The following is a 19,163-nucleotide window of genomic DNA, read 5'->3' as shown; positions in this document are numbered from 1 at the left end:
GCTACACCCAGTCTGCAGCTCAGCCACTGCTCAGCGCCCGCCCTCTCCATGCCGCCACCAGTAATGCACACTGCCCTTCCTACACCGCGGCCTAGAGCCACTGTGCCACCTTTCCAAAGGCAACGGCCAAGGCTGCAGCTCAGCAGCAGCAGACACACCCCGAGAAGTAAAGGCAGAGCAACCATGCTTACTTCAGAAGTGATAACTGCGGTTAAAGGAAAACCGACAGATGAATGTGGAGAGCTAACCCTTGGCTGCTATGGCTTCCGGTTTGGCCTTCCATTAGGCTTGAGAGTCGACCCTACATACAGATATTCAGCAACAGGATCCTGCCAATGCCTTCCCTAGCTCAACCTTGGACTATTGTCCACTGGAAGGAAAGAAATGTAACAGTGAGGTCTCTACAACGCCTCCTGGGAGATGTGACTGACGGACAGCGCACCTGAAGCGGTGCCTCCAGGGCAGACCCAACTCTCGGCAGACAGCCAGCAAGGGCGAGCGTTATAGTGCAGTAAGAAAGGTCAGAGAGAGAGGACCATGTGGTACTTCATACACATTATTGCAAACAAATTATTAATTTCTTTAGATTTATCTTTACTATTTAATGATTTACTATTAATTTATCATTAAAAGTAATTTATTAATTTTATTATTATTATTTTATTATTATTGCACAGCTGTTCTTCCTACATGTATACACATAGGCGTCGTCGGGTACCAGAGGCTGTCAGAGAGAGTGTGGAATCCTCTGGGGCTGGACGCTGGGAACTGAACCTAGGTCCTCAGGAAGAACAAGAGCTCTAAACCACAGCCGACTCTGCAGTCACTTCCACCTCTGAAGCTCACCGAGTTCTGCAGTCTGACTGCACTGCACTCACAGACTGCACCCACCACCCAGTGGACATCGTCACCAGCCACCCCAGAGGATTAGCAGTCTCCTGCACTTCTCTAAAGGCCTATGTCTAGACACTTTTCATCTCAACAAGTGGGCAGTTTAAACAGAAGGAAATACAGCTGCAGGGTCAGACTTGGGGGGCGGGGAAGACCCAGGACACCTCACTGCACAAGTCTTGCCTCACCTCCACAAGAGGACCTTGTGCTCTTTGACCTTGAGGACCTAGAAGACCATTTTCTCTGTGGAGAGAAGTCTCTGAAGAAGACCAGTTTGCCCACCACGCTGTCAGTCACCATTTCAAACAGGCAGAAAGCTACATTTCCTTACTTCCTTCTCGGCCACCGACAAGGAACCAGCTGTCAGTGAGTACACAGAGTGGTAAGACCCAGGTAAAGGCCAGTCTGCTGTGGCCATGCTGGCCTGGGTGGCCGCCACTGCCTGCAGTCTGCTGTAGCCATCACTGTCCAGACCTTTGGTATTTTAGAGTTAGCCTATGACCCGCCCAAACAGTAGCGACGAGGGAACCTCTTCCTTCAGACACCGGTTCCACGTTATCCGTAACAACTGTTTTATTGATCGAAGGGCAGGTTCACCTTAGTTGTTCCTTAGAGAGGTTTATGAAATGCTCTAGTAATCAACTTCCACATAACGAACTCAAATCACTCATAATCGAAGTCATTCAATATTGTAACATTAACAAAATCTTGACTGTCTAAACTATAATTCTAAACTATAAAATGTAAAGCACGTCCACATACTGGAGTATGCTGAAAAGAAAAATTCACAGAGAGCACAATTAAAGCACTAAGTGAACTTGGAGTAACCAGGGACCTAGTGAAAGGCATTCCTTCTTTGAAAATTGGTGATTAAAAAATTGAACTTGGGGCTGGAGAGATGGCTCAGCAGCTAAGAGCACTAGCTGCTCTTCCAGAGGTCCTGAGTTCAATTCCCAGCAACCACATGGTGTCTCACAGCCATCTGTAATGGGGTCTGATGCCCTCTGTTGGTGTGTCTGAAAACGGCGACAGTGTACTTATATATGTAAAATAAATAAAAAAACTTTAAGGAAAAAAATTATACTAAGGACTAGAGAGACGGCTCAGTTTAGATTTCTAACACCCACATGGCAGCTCACAACTATCTGTAAGGCCAATTCCAGGGCATGCAATTCCTGCTCTGCCTCCATGTGTACCAAGTGCATACACAGATTCAGGCACTTATACATGTATTCATCATCATCTTCATCTTCTTCATCATCATCAAACTACACCCATTGTCATCGTCATCATCATCATTAAACTATACACATGATCATCATCATCATCATCTTTGTCAAACTACACCCATGAACCAAATGCAATTTTAAAAGAAACTTCATGTTGTGAATCCAGTGTGACTTAATTTCCTCTTTGTAATGAAGTCCAGGCAAGGATACAAAGAAGGCCCTCATAAACCAGACTCACAGTGCAACAGTGAGTCCGTTCACTCATGAGTCCGTTCACTTGTGAGTCCGTTCACTTGTGAGCCCGTTCACTTGTTACTTTAAGGCTTTAATGTCTGATGCAGACTCAGTTGGCCTCTGAATTTACCTGGCATGTTCCTCAGGAGTTTCGCATTGCACATGTGTCCTTTCCGGATGTCAGTGAGGATGTACTCCATGCGCTTGGCCCTCCACAGGAAATTAAACACTCTCAGGTAGTGGCTCATGCACTCTCGTGTGAACACCTAGAAAGACAAAAGATGGGTGTGGCTCTTGTGCAAAGAAGCTCCTAGCCCAGGCCCTAGCCTTCCGATAATCAGCAAACACAATTCCAGCCTGGTCCACACACACAGAAGGAAGGAGAGTTGACAACAGCCACCTCGTGTCTTAGGTGCACAGCAGAAGCTGCCAGGTATGTCTGCTCAGGGTGGACACAGGGCTGAAGGTGGTGAGACAGCACAGCTCAGTGGGACTTCTTCCCCTCCAGTTCTCTGTCCTGGAATTCATATGCAGACCAGGCTGGGCTCCAACTCAGAGACCTGCCTGCCTCTGCCTACCAAGTGCTAAGATTAAAGCATGCAGCACCATGCCCAGCTTTCTTTTTGTAAACTGTTTTATGCTTTGTATTTGCCGATATGTGTGCCAATGTGCCACATGCATGCCTGGTCCCCTTGGAGGCCAGAAGAGGACAGTGGATCCCCTGGGACTGTAGTCACAGACGGTTGTGAGCCATTGTATGAGTGAGTACTAGGAGTAGAACATAGGTCCTCTGGAAGTGCAGTGATCTTCCTAACCCCTGAGCCAACTCTACAGCCATAACTCTCCAGAGCTTTAGACCCAGTCCACATCAGTGTAAACTTAAACCCTTGACTGCAACCCCCAACCTGTAAGAGACACAGGCAGAGGACTCGCTTGCTTTAATGATAACATTTCCAAGGGCAGAGGCAGGCACAGCAGCACTCCACCCTGACAAGTCTCAGGTCCCTGTCACAGGCCTATGGACTCAGTACCACAGACATGGCTTTTCAAGCAGGTGATGGGTCCTGGTATAGAGACTGTCTTCAGCCCTCCTGTCTGCCCTCCTGTGCTGGCCAAGTTTTCAATTGCTATCCAATTATACTTCAACATCAGGAAACCCATGAGTAGTTCAAGTAAGTGCCCTTCACACTAGACAGTGAAGGAACACACACACACACACACACACACACACACACACAGACACACACACACAGAGCTACAGACAGTTACAGCTGCCTGCACTGACTCTGCCATGGGACAAGGGCTCATTTCATTCTGAAGGAGCTCTGATCTCCAAGAAATCTTGCTGCATTCATGTCTGTCCTCAGACCTTTCCACAAGACCCTGAAGTGCTCACCCTACCTTTTCACTTCACCTCCTCCCAGTGAGCATAGGACTCACACCAGTGAGCACAGAGCATTAATCATCCTTGCTCCTTACACTTTAGCTTATCTTGTTCTTCTGTGTACCTCATGCATCTGTGTAACACGGACTGCCTATGCATCCTCCCCTCTGACACCCAGTGGTAAATCTGGGAAGGTGCATGATGAAGACGATGACAGACAGATGGACAGACAGGTAGACTGACAGACAGACAGACAAGCAAACAATGAAACTGCTCTGAAGTAATTCCAAAATCAAATCTAAGGGGATTATCCCAGGGGATTATCTGTGTACTGCTTGCTTCCTACACTGTTATCACTCTTGTGATAACAGAATTACGGATGGCTGATTCAGATGTTACCATCAGTCATGGGATTCTTCTCTATAGCCATGATACATCGTAGAGTAGCCTTTGAAGTTCCATAGTCCTATTGCTTTCAAACGTTCAGTGAAGCCGTGGTCCTTTAAGCACTAACTACGTAAGAGGAAGACGTCTACTGCTCTGACCTGGAACCACAGCAGTTTTACCAGGTGGCTACGCAGTTCACTTAAGGGAGACTACAGTCCGGAGATACAGTAAGCTTCAGACTCCTCATCTGCAGAGACCTCAACAGCAAGAAAGTCTCCAGCTTGTTCAGTGTGGGAGAGCAGCCCTGATGAGGCCCTGTTCTCAGCCTCCTCACCAACCTCAGGCAATGCACACAGCAAAGCCCTCCAAATCAGTCTTCTGTAGCTGGAATCGAGACTCAGTGACCTCGCCACTCTTAAATCTGGATGGACTTTACCACAAATAACTTGAGACTCATGAAAAGCAGGGTCAACCAGAAATACTGCACATAGTTAACGAGCTGCATTTAGCTAATGCGTTCTTCTGCAACCTGGGTTGTGAATTTCACAATGTCCCAAATTAGACTAACCCAAAAATCTCACTGACATTTTACATCTTAGAATTAGTAGAAGCTAATGCTGCTATTATACGAGATATAATTATATGATTGCTATAGGATATATTCCTACTATAATTAAATTCTGTTCAAAAAATGACAACCTCAATTAATGAGAATAGAACGGAAACAGGTAACACACAAATTAACCAAGGGAAAAGCAGAAAAAGGCTGTATTTATACACTAGGCTTCCCTTATCTTTTGTGTACTTTTTCCTTCTTGCATGTGTGTACATGCCTGGACATAGCTGCATATGCATGCAGATGCCTTCATCTTCTACTGTTGAGACAGAGTCTCTCTGTCCTTGAACCCAGAGCTCGCTAATTCTGCTCAGCCACACAGCCTGCCCATTCTGGGGATCTCACTTCTGCTTCCTGTGCACTGGGACTGCAGGGGACTCCAGAACCACTCAGCATCTCCATGAGAGCTGGGGACCTGGACTGCAGCCATCAATCCTGTACAGTAAACTCACTTAGCTGGCTTCCTACACCTTCTTTCCAGCCTCAGTAACATCTACAATTAAACCTGACAGACAACCGCTAATGCTGATTTGAACACATGCGCTTTTGCAATAATAAGCCCATGAGGATAGCAATGGTAAAATAATTCACCACCCACAAACAGAAACACCACAAGTCATGCAGGAGAACACGCCCGGCACTCTGGTCCTGACTAAGCTATCACACCACCCCTTCTTTTTTCTCCATCAAGCAGACCAGGCTGCTGACACAACCAACTCAGCTGGTGTCTGAATGGATACCTGTGGGCCAGACTGGGCTGTCACAGATATGTCATAAAATGTTGTTCTTCAGTCCTGCTAAAGATGGATTCAAAACCTGAGTTTTAGCTATCCACAGTACACGGTGTGCAACTGTGGCATGCCAGTGAGGTGTGTGACACCATCAATAAGTAATGGCCTGGAGATGGAGCGTAGGAGCCACTCAGACACACTAGGGGAGTGCTCCAGTACTGAGCTGTACCCTGAGCCTTACTGTGTCCTTTATGCATACAAATAAATACTACAGCCACAATCTAAGAAAGCACATATCAGTCCTAACTTGCTGATGTAGCACACACTTGGGCACAGTCCACCACACAGAACAGCAACTCACAGCACAAGCCCAGGGCCACACTGAATATGGTAGTGGGTAAACTTAAGAGCAATTGTGGAGTTAAACTAGCAGCTCTGACCTGATCAAAGTCAAACATGGAATCCACAAGTCAAAGAAACCTCCTGAAGCTCTCAGGCCCCGTGGACTTACGACACAGCTCTGGGTGGCACTCTGTGAATGTGGCCTACACAGAATCATGCCAAGGGACTCGACTTATCACGCAGAAGGGACAGTCATGAAGCCACCTGCGACACCCACTAGAGAAGGGATTTTAGAGCCCAGTCATGCTTAGCAAATGTCCCCAATAATAAAGGAAATGTAATCTATTTCCCTAGCATTTCAGACGCAGAAATGACTAAGTCTCAGTTAACCCTACAGGGCGGGAACACGAGCTGGAGGCGTGTGGAGGCAGCTCCTCCAGCCGACGCTCCGTGCCGCAGACCAAACCGCCCTCCTCAGTGAGTGAGCGAAGGAGCTCACTACGGGACAGCTCTCAGCTCATCAGCCTAGATGAATGCTAGATATCAAACTCACCTAAGGAGAAAAAATACGATTCTCCTAAAATATACTTTATGCTTCCTTTCAAATTATCCTACATTACTTGCTACAGTCTAAGAATAATGGCATAAAATGAACAATGCGTTTAATAAGCACCTGCTGCAACCTGTGACAGAACAATGATATTTCTAAGAATTCTTAAAATCACCGAGCGTTTCCGCTCTCATTAATAACTCTCTGAACACAGCCTTGGCTTATGCAACCCACTCAGTGGGTAGACCCTGACATCACAATTCCTTTGAACCTTAGCTTTTAGAAAAGAAAGCCAATTTGAAACAATAAAAAGCCCAGCAATCCAAACACTGCGCATACTTCACACAAGCACACAAGCACACAAAATGACCTTACAGTGGCAATTGGTCCGTCGACGTGGTAATCCAGGCTGAAGACATCCCACCCAGTGTCACCAGGAGAGACCTAAGAGTAATAAAATAAAACAACAAATACTGGAGAGGCTTTGTACTCACTGCTAAGGAACCTGCCAACTGCTCTAAGGAAGGGGAGTACAGGAGGTGCAGGCTTTAAGACCAGGAAGCGCTCTGCTGTGCGAGCAGGGATCTGCCCCGTTGGCACCAGCTCAGAGCGAGCGAGGGGAGAGTAGCGGAGCACATCCCAGGCGCTCTGTGATCATGTGGGAATGAGCAGCACTGTTCTGAATGAGCAGTACAGACACACGCTCGAAGTTCAACCTTTTCATGATGAACCCACACTGTCTCCTATCAAGCTCAGAAACTTAAAAACAAAAAGCCAGTGGGTTTAGTGATGAGGCAGATCAGGCAGTGAAGACTCATGCTCATGCTAAGCACAGCCCTCCTACCAGACCAGCTCCAGACTCCCGTGGTCTGAGGAGCAGACACAGTCCCTGCCTGCTGACCACATGCATGCATCACCTCCAATGTACCATTAAATGTGGTTCACGCCACTAAGCACCGTGATGCTCCCATGACCTATGGGGACCTATCCCCTCAGAAAGATGTGCACCCTCACACGCCCCCAGCACGCTCATGCACCCCAGCACGCTCATACGCCCCCAGCACCCTCACACGCCCCCAGCACCCTCACACACCCCCAGCACCCTCACAGGCCCCCAGCAGCCTCACTTACTTCCAGCAGCCTCACATCTAGTCTCTTAAGGATCTCCGGGCTGTCAAACTGGGCATTGGTGGCTCTTACAGCAGTTTCAAGAATCCCCGTCAAGTTATGCTGATACAAAGTTGTTGCGGGCCGAACAAGTTCTGGTCTTTTAAAAAGGTGTTCAAAATTAAAGATACTATTACTTAAAGTTTAAAAAAAATAATTAAAGAAGTAAAAGCTCAGAAATGGAAAAGGAGAACAGTTAGACATAGTTATGAAAGCACCATGGTCCCAAGCAATTGCTCTGTGGTCTCATTCAGGTTTCTGAGAAGGCTCTAAGAGCATTGCTCCAGACCTTGTATATGACCACTGCAAAGACAACAGAGAGACCCTCTGAGGCGCCCACACCACACTTTGGAGTGTTTTACTGTCTTCCTGCATGCTTCTTTCTCTTACCCGTGTTCACAATTTAATAAAATGCTTTTAAAAACCTCACTTCTGCTTCATTAAGAAAAGCTCGGGTTGGGGATTTAGCTCAGTGGTAGAGCGCTTGCCTAGCAAACGCAAGGCCCTGGGTTCGGTCCCCAGCTCCGAAAAATAGAAAAAAGAAAAAGAAGAAAAAAAAAAAAAGAAAAGAAAAGCTCATGACATTTACTGCCAACAAGGTTGTAGAAAGCACATTTCTTCAAAATATTAAAAACATTAATTTTCATTCAGCTTAGGCTGAGAGTACTTATGTGTGCTGTAGCATTGTGATAGTTTTCAAATTATGGCTGGCCTACTACAGGATCATTACAAATTCCTACAAAGACCCTAAGTCTAGGCAACTAAGTATGACATCATAGCTCCAGGGGGCCCAGCACCAGCACGCCGTCATCCCAGCACCCAGGCACACATCCTCAAATAGACCTGCAGCCACCAGGAGACAGGCGGATGGCTCTGAGGAGAGAGCACTGCACCACAGATGACACACCAGGAGGGGAGACAGTAGCCGGGGAGCGATGCCCAGTGCTGAGCAGACCTGCGCTCTGCTCTGCCTGGCTAGGCTGCCTGCACTTGTCCACTCTGCACACCCAGGCCTGTGACTGCCACTGTGGGTCGGCACCACGAGAGCATCTCTCTAACAGCTCGCGTCCTCTTTAACTCTCCAAGGACCCCTCCTTTACAGTGTGGAAATGCTCTACACTCGTGGGCTTGCTCCAGGGCACTACCACCCAGACTCCCCACTGGATGAGACAGGACAGCTGGGGACACCCTGGGAAGTCAGACGAACCTCAAGGTCACAGGCCCAAAACATCAGCAAGGTGTAAAGGTTTCTGTCATTTATTTGTTCTGAGGGGAACAACTTAGTAAGTTATTAAATTATTATTAAAGTGAATCCTGAGACACAGCAAGGATGATGCCCTTCAAAGGCTTCAGTGAAAGCACTGGACCTACTGTGACCACATGAGGCCACTCGCCATCAGCCCTGTGCAGAGCCCTGGGCTACCCCAGGTCTTTATTCTCCACAAGAGGAGGAAGGCCAAAGGCAGTGAAGCGGGCAATGCTGTCAAGCGGCATAAAGCATGGACTAAGACACCAATTCAAAATACTTATCTATCAAATTAATTTCAAACATTAGCCAAGCTAACTGTTACGAGCTCCTGACTCCACCCACGCAGGGAGCCACTGCACACATCGTGATATTCACAGGGACGTGAGGCCTCCCGTGAACTTGGCCTGGTACACATCTGATGGTCTGCTGGCTGCCAGACACAACTGTAAGGAATTAATCCATGAAACTCTTATCTATGTAAAGCTTGCTTTAAACACAGATTTGTAAAATCAACTCATTTCCTCCTGATGCTACTTGTTCCTTTAAAGAAAACCCGTTAGGTCCTTATCATGTTAAAGACGGAGCTTCTCACTTTAGCAGATCCATTAGGTGCCGTATGAAGTCTCCTTGGCCAAGCAGCAGGTACCGGCGCATGGCCTGCATGTGCTCCAGCAGACTGTACTTTCTGTTGAGGACATCCAACAGGTATTTGCTGGTCTCAAAATAAGCAGCATCAATTTTCCCTTGAAATGCATTTTCTAAGTCTGTGAATAAGTCCGCAGCTGTAAAAACAAGAGGGACAGGCACACGTCCATATGCAGCACGTATCATAACAGAGGAACAGTAAAGGCATTATGGAACCCAAGCTAGCCCATCAATGTAGACCCAACCCAGGCACGGTCAATGAAGGCATAGCAGTCATGAGCCCAAGAGGCCAGCGCACCTTGGACCAAGAGCAGATGCTGGCACTTGCTGTCCAGGAGGAGCGGCCCCAGCACTGCGCGTAAGCGCAAGGCTCACCCTGCAGGCAGTAGCTAAAGTTGTCTCACTTATCTTGTCTCACAACCACAGAGCATCAGAGTCCCAGCAGGACTGAGAATCTGGGGGCCACCTGCACCTCGTGCATGATCTAAGCATGGTGGAAAGGTCATAACTCCAATACTACAGTCTTCCAACTTCTTAACTGTCTCTATCTCTTAAACACAGGGATCTTCCCCAGACTCAAGATAGCAAGAACACTAGTAACCTGGAGATAAGCTGCTGGGAAAACAGAGGCTGAGGCAGGAAGCAAGAGAGAAGAGGGAGAGGGACAGGTGGCAGATTTCCACTAGCTGCCAAGGGAACCTGTAAACTGCGGCAGGCAGATCCTGGAGTCACGCCTCCCACCTGCCTTACCTATCAACCGTCTTTTCATCGTCACGGGAATAAAGCCATGCAAATCACTAAGGAGGTAACAGCTTGCTTGATTCAATGCCACTAACTCCATGTTAAAAAATTTGAGTAACCACACAGTAATAGGTATTTCACACGTGTTCACATACACTCTGTATGAACGTATTTTAGTGGTCCAGGTATACAGATGCTACGCAGGAAAGAGCTTTAAGCAACATTATCATGGTCACCACTAGGGTTCCTACCACTGTCCATATCACCCTCTCACACCATCATAACCACATGACCACCCCCACCCCATCCCTACCACCCCCACCCCATCCCTACCACCACCACCACAATCACCACTACCGTCACCACCACCGTCATCACCACTACAGCTGCCATACCGTCACGAGGTGACTCTGCCGACTTGGTCACAGCTATCATTTTTGTAGTAGGTGTCTGATCATGACAAACTTGGTGCAAGAAATTTATTGACTTTCCTATCAAAAGGACCTAAAAAGAAAAATAAGCTATGATTCATCTTTACACAAGTTAGTGATCCAAACACATCGAATATTCCCACATTGCACATTAGCTACGGATTTTAAAACACAGGACATAAGCACTGGATCTCCACCAGGTAAGTTCTAGGAGCTCAAACAGCACACCAACAAACACACATCACCATGGGCCACCAGCAGAACACAACCAAACTTCCTTAAGTGACGCTCAGCTGCCACCCACCTAGTCCAAGCACTGAGCAATGGCGGTCAACATTGAATGGGGGTGTCCTGCCCCACCTACCTTCCTAGACTGGTCCATCGTAATAAAGGAAGGGATCATTGATTTCCTCAGGGTGTACTTGTCATGCCACAGACGGTCGGTTTTAACTGTTGGATCTGACGCCACAAAAAACTAAGAGTAAAAGAACACTGGGCGTTAGAAATAGCTCTGAAAAGACGTGGTGGTGCACACCTTTAATCCCAGCACTTGGGAGGCAGAGGCAGGTGGACTCTTGAGTTCAAGACCAGCCTGGTCTACATGATAGTTCCAGGTCAGCCAGGGCCAAACAGAGAAACTCTGTTTCAAAAAACCAAAAATTAGAATGAAGAAATACTTGTGAAAATACTATAGTAACAAGGACATTAATATAGTTACTCTATAAGTAAGTTCTTCAGACACAAAGAGTCCACTCGCTTACACAATAAACTTATTTAACAAAGCACTCTGGATGGAAAGCTAGGCTGTGTTCCAGATAATTTAAACCAAACCACAACAAAAGCAAGTTGCACTTCTCCGTGAGGACTCAGGAGTTAGATCCAGAGTGAGGGCAGTGAAGCCTCTCCCTGGCAGCCTCCAGGACCCGTGTCCCGAGGGTTCTGCTGCCGTGGCATCCGCACGAAGCTCCAGCACTTTCTCAGCACTCAAGACCAGTGGCCCTCATTTGTGCGCTCATGACCACCTCCACCTCAGAGTGCAGTGCCACAGGCTGGAGCAGCAGCTGACACAGTGTCCACAAACGACAACACAAGACAAGAGTCCACAACACAAGAGCTCCCATGCCAAGGCCACCAGCAACCAAGCAGCCAAAGGGCGCTAAAGAGACTTTCTTATGAGCCTCTCCCGGCACTACCTATGAGAAACACACCTTCTCCCTCATCCAAGTCACAGGAAGAAGATCCCGCGGCCACTGCCCCCCTTATCTACAGTACAAAGAGACCACTTTCAGGTGAGCTACGAGGCTTAGTACCACTGCCCTGATCCCTACCAACCCACTCTCCAGAAGCAGAACTGACGAGTGAGTTATGTCCAATTTCTATGTATCTGACAGCACACACTTGTGTGCTAGCACGCCCACCAGCAGGGCCCCTGTATTCTATACCCTTAGCTAAATGAGACAGCAGACGGCCACAGTGCCAATGCCCTTTGGTGGTTCCCCCGGGCCCTGACCTGGTCTGGTTGCTGCTGTTAGAAGTGTAAGCTTCCTATTCTCATCCCACTTTCCAGATTACAGAAACAGCATTCAGTGTACTCTTACCACTCTATTTTGTCCTGTATTATATCTATCGCTATTTACCTTCAAAAAATATTACCCTTTCATTAGGAAAGCTTTTTGATTGAAATACATTACACTCTAACATGCTACTAAATGTCAAAAGCAATCCGGGGTAGTACATGCTTTAATCCCAGCAATTGGGTGGCAGACATATCTTTGCAAGTTCTAGGCCAGCCAGGACTACATAGCAAGATTTTTGTCTCAAAAATAAGTAAGTAAATAAATAAACAACCTGTAAGTGAGAAACTACTAGATTAATTAACTCCAACAGTGGTTTATCTTGGGTTTTGTACTTAAACAACAACACAGTTGATAATAAAGCCAGAGTTGCTGGGGAAATGCCAAGAACAAGCGAGCATGCCAATGACCCGTAACGACCATGTGAGCACTAACACAGCCTCTGACTTTGTCACAGCCTTCCAAGGACTCAAAGAAGAGTACTAATCCTTCCAGGAAAAACAAGATGCAAATTTACATTTATAAATACAGGGCATACTAACAGCTAGTCAGGATTTCAAAGGAACTTTATAAGAACTGGATGAAGAATAGCTGAGTGTCAGAAAGTGACACTCATCATTTACTTCCAAGAAAAAATGAGGTAGGACATGGTGCACAGTCCATGTGAAACTGAGAAAACACAGCACACTCCCAGGCTAACTTCTGCTAGAAGTGCTTACACCAGCAAGACATTTAAGTTGCACAACTGTGTAAACCAGAAAAGCTTAATAACTGACACCACATAAACATTTTGCTGTTTTTGTTGTTTTAGATGGCAACATTCTCTCAGAGCAGTTAACGAGTTTTCTTCTGCAGAAATCCACTCTGAGATGATAACTGTCATTTAAGATGAGGTCTCACCCATGGGTTTGCAGGCTAAGCTTTTGAATGCTGACACTCTTGTGACCAGATTATTTGTTTCTAAGGGATTATTTGTTTATAAGTAACTAATCTAACTTACACTCTTGCTTAAAATACATTACGGAGGCAGCTTGGAGAAATAAACGCTCCATTAGGATGAGGTTATCATGTAGCACATACTGAACTAGGAAATGCTCTAAACCCACCGTAACATCTCCCTGGCGACCTTCACCATGCCACCACTGCCCTTTGGCTTCCCATTCAACAGATTAGATTAATTGCATATAAATTATATTCCTGTGATTCACTTAACCACAAGAGCTAGTTTTTATAGACAGCACACCAATTCATCCTGATAGTTTGAGTGCAGCTGGGTTTCCATCAGTCTGAACAATAAGAAATTTTAATTTAAACTATTAAAAACCTCCCAGGCAATTCAGTCATCTTTGGAAGTCATGAACACATTGCTTCATCTAGGGCACAGGAGCGTGCAATCACTCTACGAGCAGCCAGTGGCGAGCACAAAGGGTGTGCTCATCTTTAGAATATAATGAGCTCTGTGAGACATATATGGTGGCAGAGGAAGGACCAAGGTCGGGATATAATTGCATAAGTCTGCACTGTAGTGATGCACTGCCCCTCAAGGTCCTTTAATTTCTACCATTGTGTCAATCACAGAAAGAATCCAGGAAAAAATAAAACGTCATTGTACCCTGATTTCTCATTAACTGCTAGACAAAGGCACACTCCCACCCCAAAACAGGAGCAGAGGGGTGATCCTCAGCGTGCAGCTTCGTTTCTAGGAACCAGACACATCGGCAGATGACAGAGGCTCCCACAGCAACCTCCCTCTCCCAGCACCCACTCAGGGCTCCAGCTTAGTTCTTAAGAGAGCTCACGTCCCCTTCCGAGGTTGAAATCCAGCAGCTTCCTGATCACAAAGGTCATGGACAAGGCAAATGCTCACAGAACAGTACTCAAAGGGCTTGGTGGGCTAAACTCAATCCAAAGCATCTCATGTGTGGGATGTGGGTGGAGCTGTTTTCTTTATGTCGTGTTGGCAGCATTTACTGACATAGAGAAACAAGGGGTTTTGTCACTGTCTGATGGTCCGTGAGTCTGACCACCTCCCTCCCGATGTACTTCCACACACACACGATGTACTTCGCCTAGGGTTTCCTCATGATAAGACCACGTGACCTAAGACGGGCTAAGCCAATTTCTTCCTATCTTTTCTCCCGGACTGGATCCCTCTCCACTCCTGTCTTGCCAGAGTGAACACAGTGCTGAGTAGGAGTGATGGCAGCATACACACTGTCACGTTCTTCAACCAGAGACAAGTGGGACAGCCTCTTACCAGTCAGACTGTAACTGACTGTCCCAAAGCCAGACCTTTTCTGGTGAAGGTTTTACCACCCAATTGTGCTAAACGTCAATAGACAATTCTCTAACATCAACAGAGTAGACTGGGCCCCTAAATTCTTATCATGCCTGTCACGATGGTAGACTAAGGTCCACACCTATGTAATGAATTACTGGGATAAATCTCCGTTTGATAACAATGTTTTCAATATGTGGAATTCTAAATTCTGCTTTTAGAGGCTTCTACACCTAAGAGAATATCACACATTTGTCTTGTGTGGTGCTACGCTGGCCTCATAAAATGAACTTAAACCTTCCTTCCTGTTGTACTTTCTTAAGTTTGATATGCAAACAAAGGGACTGGCAGACAAAGGACTAGGGACCTTGGTCTTGCCCGTGCCCTGTGCGAACTCGGGTTAGACATTGGTCTCTGACTGTAGAATCTTTAGTGTGGGGAGGTGTGGGTAAACTGATGGATCAACAGAGGAAGATGCTAGCTCTTAGCTAATCCAGGAAAGGGTCCAGGAGATATTTGCAGAACTCATAGAACTTTCTTAAACTAACTCAAAAGAAAAGCTTGAAAACAATATAATCTTGCCGAGGGATGAGAACTGATTTTATGCTTGCTGAGTGCAGAGATGGACTAACTCTGGCACTCAGCAGACAAACACGCTCACTGAGTAACACATAAAGCCCAGGGCTGGAGCCCTGGCTCAGTGAGGAGGGGCAGCTCCGAGCTTAAGAGCAGGTGTCACAGTTGCAGAGGATGGAGTTGATCCCCACCACCCACAGTGGATGGCTCACAACTTCCTAGAGTTCCAGCTCCAGGGAGCCAGAGCCCCCTTCCATGGACACCGCGCTCACCCACACACAATTTACAAATATGAAACAAGGCTCTTTTTTCTTGGTCTCACAGTCGTTTGCATAAATGTTACGGTTTCCAATGCTGTTGTGAGACTTCTGTCTGTGCCTCTGCATCTTTATGTTTCCGTGTCCTTCCTTTGGCTCCTTTTCTTCTGTTTGTTCACTTATTTCTCCTATTCCAGCATATTCGTTTTTATTTTACCATATTTTATTATTTTCTAGATGCCAATTTGTATTCTAATGAGAGGAAAGGGCGGGAGAGGAGGTAGGGAGGACCTGAGAGGAGCTGGGGAGGGGAAACCATAATCAGAATATATTATATGGAAAAAATAGAAAAAATAATAATATCATTAAAAAACAGAAGCAAACACCCTGGATATAGTGACACATATCTGCAACCCACATACAAAGACACGCATGCACCCATGCATGCTCACAATAAATCAAACGTTAAGTCTTACTCGTATTTCAAGCAACCAGGTATCTTCAGAAAAATACCCCACATGTATACCTACAGCGAGCGCATCAGTCTGAGAAACGTAATCAACAACTGTGTACGCACATTTCAGAAATCCAGACAGAAGCTTGGTGATACAGGTCAGTGGAGCGTTTGTCTGGCAAACATGGCCTGGATTCAACCCACCGCCCACCTAAAAAATATCTTCTCCTACACCCACTTCTGCAGCAAACAGCAGGGTTTCTGCTGTGAGTGCTGTACATTGTGTCTGTGAACGCCTCAGCCTCTTAGCATACGTGGACTTACGATACAGCTCTGATCGTGTTTCCGTCTTTCCTTTCTTACTGCTGCGGACAACACTTTTGAGTGTGTTGTCCCTGTTCCCCAACAGCCAAAGTCCTCTGGTTTACCACACAGTCTGTGCCAGGTATCTTAGGAACTCACATGTTGCCTCACACGTAACTACTGTTTTCAAAAGGAAAACAGACACGAATGCAGTAGCTTGCTTTACTCAATCAGCAGCACCTAGGGACCAGGTTTATAAAACAGCCATGTAAGAAGACCGCTGCCCTGGGCTGAGTCGCCAGGCCCCAGAAGAGCCGCCCTCCCTGTGCCATCAGTCCGCTGACTCCCAGCACTGACACTGGAGTGCGGGCACAGTGCGGTTCAGAGCGGAGATAATGGCTGAGAAAGGCACACTGCAGAGGTGGTAGCCATGCCCCGTAGCCCCAAGCCCCCATACTCACTTCATGGTAAGTGTCCTCCAACTCCCCGTCGTATATCCATCGGTAGAGGAAGCTCAGGACAGGGTGAGACACTAAGCTCAGAATGTGCTGCACCAGGGACTTCATGTAGGGGTCCCCTGTCTTTGTGTAGGCGTGAACAGCAGAGGCCAGCTCACCCCCCTTCCGTCCTAGGGGAAATGGGGGAAAATACACAGAAATAGCCACATTTGAATTCATGGCACAAACCAATCAATAAACACTAACCAAAGACAGCCAAGTAGCAGAGATAAAATGCACCTGCTTTCTTCAGTTAGCGAGGACTTCCTATATTCAACACAGCAGCAGCGGGCCATGCACACGGCCTGGGCACTAAGATTCAGAATCTGGCTTTATACAGAAATACTCAAGGAAGAGTCAGCCAAGAAGTTTGTCAGGTGTAAAACCAGCTGCCCAGCCTAGACACTTGAGTTCACACTTCATGTTGCACTTTAGTTCACATCTAAGTACCCATGAGACGCAGACGGTGTAAGGATCAGGAGTGACAAGACTTGGGCTGTGGCACACAAGGCCCAACTCCCTGCAGTGCAGTGCAGTGCAATGGTTAGTGTGACACTGTTCAGCAGGACCCCTGAGGAAGGTGCAGAAGCCACAGAACCGGGTCCCGGCAACACAAGCACAGCAGTCATCAGTTTGTGTCAGAAGCTGAGGGCTTTACATGGCCCCTAGTTTTATACAGACTGCTCCGATGTGCAAGTAAAGGAGTATGAACAGACACCCAGGATTCCAGGAGCAGGTCTTACAGCAGTGTCTGCGAAGACCAAACAGGACAGACAAGACTGCTGCAAGACACAGAGCAGCCTCACACAGAACACCTCCTTCCCAGCGTCATCTCAGGCTAATGGCAGGCTGCCCTGGTCCCAGGTTACTTTCCCTGTGAGCCTGTAGCTATGATCTGCAGTACCCTCAGCCAGAGCAGAATCACAGGCCCTACCTACAGACAAGTTTTCACTCAAGCATGTCTAGAAGCACAGAAAAGAGGAACTCAGGAGACCTTGGCAGTGATCTACCAGCGCAGCAAGGGTCTTTAATCTTATTTTGGGATCATATGTCCAAACCAGGAGGCGCCGCAGTGTGAGGCTACTCTCCAGTCCCACATTCACACCCTGATCATCTTCTAGCTGGAGCTAAAAAACAACAGGAAAGGTTAAGCAGAAGTGAGTGAGTACAGCCCATCACCCCTAAACCCACACACGGTGAGAACAAGGCCTCAGCTACCCTAACAATAACGTCACAGTCGTTTGTAAAACTACAGCACTCCCAGGCTACATATGGTAGACGGGCCCGGAAATGGACAATTAATTGGCTCTAGGCTGCAATGAACAGATCTGATACTATGGAAGCCATTACTCTTGTATACGTACGAAGTAACAAATCCTCTCTACATTATTGATTTTCTAACTCTTGAAACTTGAAGGACTCACAGGGGAAGTCCTTACCTGGGAGTGCAGAACAGAGAGGAGCCTGTAGTATTCTTTGAGCTCTTGGTGCAACGCAGCACAAAAACTCTGTGAGGGAAGACAGGCAAGGTTAAAAAACACGCACACACACCTCGCTCTTCGAGAGGAGACAACGCCTTCCCACAGAGCTCAGTGCAGCTGAGATCCTGAACCTGTAGCATCTATTTTGATAACAAGAAGCTTGAACCTTACAGAAGAGAAATGGAGATGTGTCGGATTTTCATGAAGCTACATGTGTGGGTCACTTCAGAGAACGGCCCTTTAACATGGCGTCCTTTCTAAGTTTTAGCAGTTACAATAACTTTCTTGAATGCTTTTCCAAGCATTAGGAACTTCTGCCAGCCTCAGTGTTGACACGATTTACTTTCCCATGCAGAGCACTGAACACTGCCTGCTCTCTGCATCTCTGACCTGAACTAAAGACACTGTCAGAAGTGGGAAAGAAGGACCCGCTGGCCTGCAGTCCAGTGAAAGTGTCCTCTGGCATGAACCCAAGGCTATAAACAGAGCACACAGTCCAAAGTCTGTCTGCAAGACACGCTACCATCAACAACCATAAGGCCTGAAGCCTTACCCCATTAAATAAATATGTGGGCTCCATGGCTCCCCACCTTAGGGCTATGCACCAGCTCATAAATCATGGGCCTGTTTTGCCACTCAGAAGAATGAAATGCCCTTTTAGTTTTAAAAATGAAACTAAAATACAAAATACCCTTCTGGTTAAAAAATGAACACAAAAGGAACATTTTAATCTCCTGTAGTTATAAAAATAAGCTTTGCAAAACACACCAGCCTTGCAGACACACAACAACACTTCAAAGGTCAGACTTGCAAGATGAACTGCCCCAACCTAGGGAACCACAAAGTCCTCAGTGAAGTGCTGGGCTCCCAAGGAAGGCTAACACTTCCAAAGCTCCCACTCCCACAACCACACACATACACACGTGGATAGGTTTTATATACAGAAATAACTAGCATGGGACATAGAAATCCTCACTGACTAGCAGTTTCACTAATGTTCACAGAGGCAGCAATGCGGAATTTGTTCAGGTACAACATCTCATTTTACAAAACCACCACCCCAGAGTCCAAAAGGACAGAACCACAAACATATTTATATAAAATATAAACAATTTATCAAATGATCAAGAGTTCACGTTGTAGTCT

General features: G+C 46.7%; 1 protein-coding gene across 4 annotated transcripts in view; it reads right to left on the bottom strand.

The window, feature by feature from the left end:
* The window catches only part of Tubgcp3 (tubulin gamma complex component 3), a 60,675-nt gene that overhangs the window by 18,181 nt on the left and 23,331 nt on the right, over window positions 1–19,163 (bottom strand). For all 4 annotated transcript variants that reach the window (XM_087588476.1, XM_087588477.1, XM_087588478.1 and 1 more), the window contains 9 exons: window positions 17,976–18,044; window positions 17,531–17,663; window positions 16,501–16,667; window positions 10,962–11,072; window positions 10,562–10,670; window positions 9,373–9,562; window positions 7,496–7,631; window positions 6,740–6,808; window positions 2,485–2,620 (listed from right to left, as the gene is read on the bottom strand). In XM_087588476.1, the coding sequence (XP_087444602.1) occupies window positions 2,485–2,620; window positions 6,740–6,808; window positions 7,496–7,631; window positions 9,373–9,562; window positions 10,562–10,670; window positions 10,962–11,072; window positions 16,501–16,667; window positions 17,531–17,663; window positions 17,976–18,044 (1,120 nt within the window). The remainder of the gene's footprint in view (window positions 1–2,484; window positions 2,621–6,739; window positions 6,809–7,495; window positions 7,632–9,372; window positions 9,563–10,561; window positions 10,671–10,961; window positions 11,073–16,500; window positions 16,668–17,530; window positions 17,664–17,975; window positions 18,045–19,163) is intronic.

The sequence above is a fragment of the Rattus norvegicus genome, chromosome 16 (genome assembly GCF_021556685.1).
Source record: "Rattus norvegicus strain SHRSP/BbbUtx chromosome 16, alternate assembly SHRSP_T2T, whole genome shotgun sequence".
NCBI lineage: Eukaryota > Metazoa > Chordata > Mammalia > Rodentia > Muridae > Rattus > Rattus norvegicus.
Note: the sequence above shows the minus strand (reverse complement) of the source record. Positions and strands in the feature narration are given on the sequence as shown.